This window comes from Trichechus manatus, unplaced genomic scaffold (assembly GCF_000243295.1).
Source record: "Trichechus manatus latirostris isolate Lorelei unplaced genomic scaffold, TriManLat1.0 scaffold00113, whole genome shotgun sequence".
NCBI lineage: Eukaryota > Metazoa > Chordata > Mammalia > Sirenia > Trichechidae > Trichechus > Trichechus manatus.
Window position 1 is genome coordinate 197,706 of NW_004444049.1, and position 5,578 is coordinate 203,283.

The window sequence follows — 5,578 nt, forward strand, 5'->3', positions numbered from 1 at the left end:
GAGCAGGGTACCCTGGGAGCCTGGGGCAAGGGTTTGTGGGAGCCTGGGGTGGGGGTCCATGGGAACCTGGGGGAGTACGTTGGGGCAGGGGAAAAAGTCCATGGGGGCTAGGGTGGGGGCACTCTGGGGGTCTGGGAGGGGTCTATGGGAACCTCAGCTGAGAGCACCAGCCCAGCCAGGCCGCAGGCCTCAGCACAGCCATGGGGGCAGATGAGGAGCTTCTGAGTCCATGCTTCCGGGGACCCATCTTCCATCCTCACCTGGACTTGCAGGGCGGGGGTAGGGCTGGGCTCAGTCACCGCAGCACCACCAGTGTCCTCCCTCTGCGAGGCGTGGGGTCCTGGAGTCAGAGCCATGCTCCCTCACAGCGCTCACAGAAACAGAAAGCACTCCTCCCAGACGCCCTAGTGTGTGGACCCAGACTCCCGCAGTGGGCTTGGAGGTGGAGGGGCGGGGCGTCACCAGGATGGTGTGTGTGCGCAGCAGTTCCCAGCACCTCACATACGTCACCTCGCTGGGTGCTTGTTTGTACACACGGGGAAACGGTGCTCGGTGGCTGAGTGACTCGCCACGGGGACACAGTGGTGGTGTCAGAGCTGGGCTCAGCCTGGGGCAGTACGTTTGAGCTCCAAAGCCTGCTGTCACCTGACACCCACTCCCCAGCCCCCAGGCCCCACACTCAGGGGACACTCAACACTCTCTTGCTGGGTGCAGCACGGGCTGGCTTCTTAGTGGGACTCTCCTTAGTAGGAGTCCCTGGGTGGTGCAAACAGTTAACGTGCTCGGTTACTAACGGAAAGGTTGGTGGTTCGAATCCACCCAGAGGCAGCTTGGAAGAAAGGCCTGGAAGTCTACTTCTGAAAAACCAGCCATCAAAAACCCCATTGAGCACAGTTCTACTCTGACACACACAGGTTGCCAGGAGTCAGAGGCTCATGAGTGGGCAGCTACTGATTTGGTTACCAAGGATGGAGGCCGGGGGGGGGGCGACAGAGCAGCTGCTGCCTCTAGAGGGGAGGGCGGGGAGCCGTCCAGAGGTTGAAGGCCTGGGCGCTGTCCTGTCAGAAATAGGCTGCAGCAGCTGGTGGGCAGGACGACACATCCCATCCTCTCTGCCCACCCAGGGTACTTCCCTTCTGCCCTCTGGGGATGCACCCCAGTGGCGGCTGGCTTTGCTGAAGCTCTAGGTGTCCACGGGTAGAGGTCCCACAGGCCATGTGAAGCCACGTGGGGCCCTAGGAGGGACATCTGCCAATGGCGCCAAGCCTCCCAGCCTTTCATAACTGGCTGACCAGAAAGGCCCAAACAGACCTTCTGGAAGCCCATCTCTGAGCCCCGAATCCTGCCCCTAAATCTGCTCTCCGGGGAGATATCACACAGGCGAGAAGAGCAGCATCTCACCACGTTTTGGACCGATGCACCGCGTGTTCTGGTGACATAATGGGTGACTTTGTGATATCACCTTATTTTCCCGCCCGAAACTCAGAGTGACAAGATAATGAGCCAATCACAAGAGGGCTGGGCAACCACTTTGGACAGAATTTGTGGAGGGTTGAAGCCTTGCATGGCACTGGACCAGGTGACTTTTCAAGCGTCTCTAAACAGAAGGAAGAACAGCAGTCCAGAGCGCACCAGCTGGGTTCAGGGCCGTCCTGGTGCTGTCTTGGTGGCTGTCCTGGTGGCTGTGCTGGTGCTGTCCTGGTGGCTGACCTGGTGGTTATCCTGGTGCTGTCCTGGTGGCCGTCCTGGTGGCTGACCTGGTGGTTATCCTGGTGCTGTCCTGGTAGCCCTCCAGGTGCTGTCCTGGTGGCCGTCCCGGTGGCTGTCCTCGTGGCTGGTCCTGGTGTCTGTCCTGGTTGCCATCCTGGTCCTGTCTTGGTGGCCATCCTGGTGGCTGTCTTCGTGGCTGTCCTCGTGACTGTTCCTGGTGTTGTCCTGGTGTCTGTCCTGGTGTCTGTCCTGGTGGCTATCCTGGTGGCTGTCCTGGCGGCTGTCCTGGTGGTTGTGGTGACCAGGAGGTGGTGGATGTACATCCTCTTAGTGACACAGTGATGGGCCTCAGGCTCCCATTGGGGCTTCAGTAGGCTGCTGGGTACACCCACCTCAAACTGGTGTCCACCTGTGCTCATAGCTCCTAACAGGAGCGGGCAGACTCGGTGCTCGCTTGGCCTTGGGGTGAGGGCTGGGGGCTCCCTGAGCCTTTCTCTCACCCACAACTAAATGAGCCTTCAGTTTTAGGGTGGTTTTAGCCTCTGCAGAGGGGACATGGGGAAGCGAAGTGGGATCCCCCTGGGTTTTCTAGAGCGATGTGCCTGCAGCTGTGAGGATGCTAAGGTGGGAGAAAAGGTGAGCTTGTGGGGGAGGACCTCACGGGGGAGGGTCTCATGGGGGAGGGCCTTGTAGGGAAGGGTCTTACAGGTGAGGGTCTTGCAGGGGAGGGTCTCATTGGGAAGAGTCTCATAGGGGAGTGTCTTGTAGGGGAGGGTCTTGCAGGGGAGAGTTTGGTAGGGTAGGGTCTTATGGGGGAGGGCCTTGTAGGGGAGGGTCTTACACGGGAAGATCTCGCAGGGGAGAGTCTCATTGGGAAGAGTCTCCTAGGGGAGGGTCTTGTAGGGGAGGGTCTCGCAGGGGAGGTCTTGTAGGGGAGAGTCTTGTATGGGAGAATCTTGTAGGGGAGGGTCCTGTAGAGGAGGGTCTCACAAGGTAGGGCCTTGTAGGGGAGGGAGAAGTAGATCACAGGCTTGGCGGCCCTGTCCACGGCAGCTGCGAGGAGGCTGAGGTGGTAGAAGTGGGGGGGATGTGCCAGCGCAGGTTCTGGGACAGGCAGTAGACCCCTAAGGGCAGGCCGCAGAAGAGGGAGAGGAGGACCGAGAGCAGGACGAGGGCAGGGAACTGGCAGGGCTGGGGCCGCTGGTCACCGCGCTCCCGCCGCAGAAGCAGCACCAGGCTGCACCCACTGGCGGCCACACACAAGACGCCGAACAGCTTGGCTGTGGCCAGCCACCGTGCCAGGCACAGGTGGGCTTCGGGGACAGCTGCGTGCAGGTGCCACTGAGCAGCCGCAGGTTGAGGCCCCGATCAGCGTGCACACGCGGGTGCTCAGGAGCTGCGGGTGGCAGCAGGGGTACCAAGCCTGGAAGAGGTCACTGCTCCATGCTGAAGGCCGCCAGAAGACCCAGGCTCACCAGGTAGCAGGACCACTGCAAGGAGCCCAGGATGGCCTGCATGAAGCTGGGGATGGCCAGGTGGCCCTGCAGCGGTTGGGGACGATGGCCACCATATGGCAGCCCAGGAAGACGAGGTCTGCAGAGGCCACACCCAGATGGTAGATGGCAGAGGGGTTCCAGTACACTGAGCAGGCCCAGGACCGCCCCGCTCCTCAGCAGCCCGCCCAGGCCAAGTGCCTCGGTGAGACACAGGATGATAATGTTGAAGGCTGCATCCTCCTGGGTCCTGGGCGGGGACGCAGACTGCTCACTGGGTCTCCTCGGAGCCATTGTCCAGCTAAGTGCAAGGTGGGGTGAGACCCCCCAAGAGAGGCTGAGACCCCCCCAAGAGAGGCTCAGAAAGCTAGTTCTGCTCTGCTCTGTCTGCACCCCTGTGACCACAGTGACCCCTGAGTTCTGGGGACTCAGGCTCGTGGCCCCTGGCCCTGCCTGCATTGAGGAGACCAGAGAGGGAGGGCTGGGTGGGGGATAGGGTAATGGGTAAGACCCCGGGGAAGGGCACACTGCTCCCAGTTCTGCCTCACCTCTGGCACCTGCCTTCTTGCTGTGTCCGCAGCACCAGGCAGACAGACAGGCTGCCGGGTGGTGGCTCATGCTATCCAGGCTCCAAGGCAGTAATGGATTTTTGGAAAAGGCTTAAGTGCTTTTGTGTGGCTGCCTGTCTGCAGGCCCGGGGTGGGTGTGGGGTGAGGCAGTGTGGGAGAGCTGCCACTGTGTTGTGGGGAAGTGCCTGCAGAGGGGCCGGGGCAGGGGGTGTGGTGGTTCTTCGTGTGTCCACTTGGCTGGGTGAGGGTGCTCAGTGGTTTGGTCCAACACTGGTGTAGAAGCTGCTGTGAAGGTATCTTGTAATTGTGATTGAAATCAGCCCACCCTAAGGAACGCAGACCACCCTCCACAGTATGGGTGGGCCTGATCCGATCAGGTGAAGGCCTTAAAGCAAACACTGAGGTATCCAAGGGAGAGGAATTCTGCTTCAAGACTGTAACATAGACATCCTGCCGGAGTTTCCAGCCCTCTGCTTGGCCTATGGATTTCCAACTTGCCAGCTCCCACAAGCAAGTGAGCTGTTTCCTGAAAATAAACGTCTCTCTCTCTCTGTACGCACACACACACAAACATATAATAAAAACTGGTTGCAGTCGAGTGGATTCTGACTCATAGCAACCCTACAGGACAGAGTAGAACTGCCTCATAGGATTTCCAAGGAGCGGCTGGTGGATCCGAACTGCCGACCTTTTGGTTAGCAGCTGGGCTCTTAACCACTGCACCACCAGGGCTCCAAACACATAATAGAATAGATATAAATTCTATTTCTCTAGAGAACCTTGAGTAAGACAGGTGGGTACTAGGATGGGGGCGCTCAGCAAGACCCTAGCTTGTGCCCTCTTTGCACTGTGACCCCTGGGGCAGGAGTCTTTCATGGGGAGCCCTCTACCCTAGCTGGTAGCTTTGGAGGGAGGGAGAGTTAAATAGGTGGGATCCCCATGACAGTGTTCCAGGGTCCTGGGGGGAGTACAGAAACTCTGATACACCCTTGGTGATCAGGAGGAGGGAAATGAGGAAGAGGAGGAGGAGGAGAAATAAATGGAATGGAGGCCGCCCTGTGCTGTCTCCTGAAGCGTCCTGGAGATCTGGACGTGGACCTCCCCACCCAGCATGGAACTCAAGGGAATGACCCGGCGTTACAACAGGAAGGAAGAGGATCAGAACCACCATTGGGTGGAAAACATCTTTCCAACAAGCGTCCCTTCTGGAATCAGCCCAGGTTGGCTGCAGACCATCAGCCCAGCCCTGTCCAAGGGTGGAGGCTCGGAGCTCCATCCGCTGTTGGCATCACGGAGGAGCTGTAGCCACTTCCGGCCGCCTCCCCCATCCAGACCGCAGAGGAGCGTGGAGCCGCGGGGTGGCCGAGACCCACCCTGACCACCACCTACATCTCTTACCATCCCGGGAAGAGGAGCTGGCCATGGTCCTGAAGATGCTCCAGCCTTGGGCAGGCAGCACCAGACAGGTCCAGCTCCTAAAGCCTCGGGCGGCTCTTGCTGCTTGTAGTCACAGGGTATCTGGCTGAGATGGGCCGGTCAGCATGCAGCAGCAGGGAGGACTCTTTCTCCTCCGCTCCACTCCGGCCCAGGTGTGAGCAGCAAGGGACTCAGACGCCCAGAACCCTCCCTGCAGCTTTCTGGGCAGCGTGGCACCCAGAGACCATGAGGGCTCTGGTGGCGCCAGACCAAGCGGTGACCTCACCGGGGACAGAAACTCCTGTGGGGCCCTGAGAACCACCCTCTCCATCTGACAATTGGGAGGTGTCAGCCAAGTGCCTGTCCTGCAGAGCTGAGGCTGCCAGCCAG

The 5,578-nt window shown here is 59.8% G+C and overlaps 2 protein-coding genes across 2 annotated transcripts in view; both read right to left on the minus strand.

Moving 5' to 3' along the window:
* Positions 1 to 356, minus strand: part of MRGPRG (MAS related GPR family member G) — a 10,940-nt gene extending 10,584 nt beyond the window's left edge. The window contains 1 exon segment of the mRNA XM_023738107.1: positions 261 to 356. Within this exon segment, the coding sequence (XP_023593875.1) occupies positions 261 to 356 (96 nt within the window).
* A 1,878-nt stretch (positions 357 to 2,234) lies between these two features.
* MRGPRE (MAS related GPR family member E) lies at positions 2,235 to 3,497 on the minus strand. The gene is given in 8 exon segments (XM_023738109.1): positions 2,235 to 2,329; positions 2,701 to 2,793; positions 2,796 to 3,032; positions 3,035 to 3,061; positions 3,064 to 3,146; positions 3,148 to 3,259; positions 3,262 to 3,353; positions 3,355 to 3,497. Coding segments are annotated over 8 exon segments (882 nt in total).
* Positions 3,498 to 5,578: the final 2,081 nt, after the last annotated feature.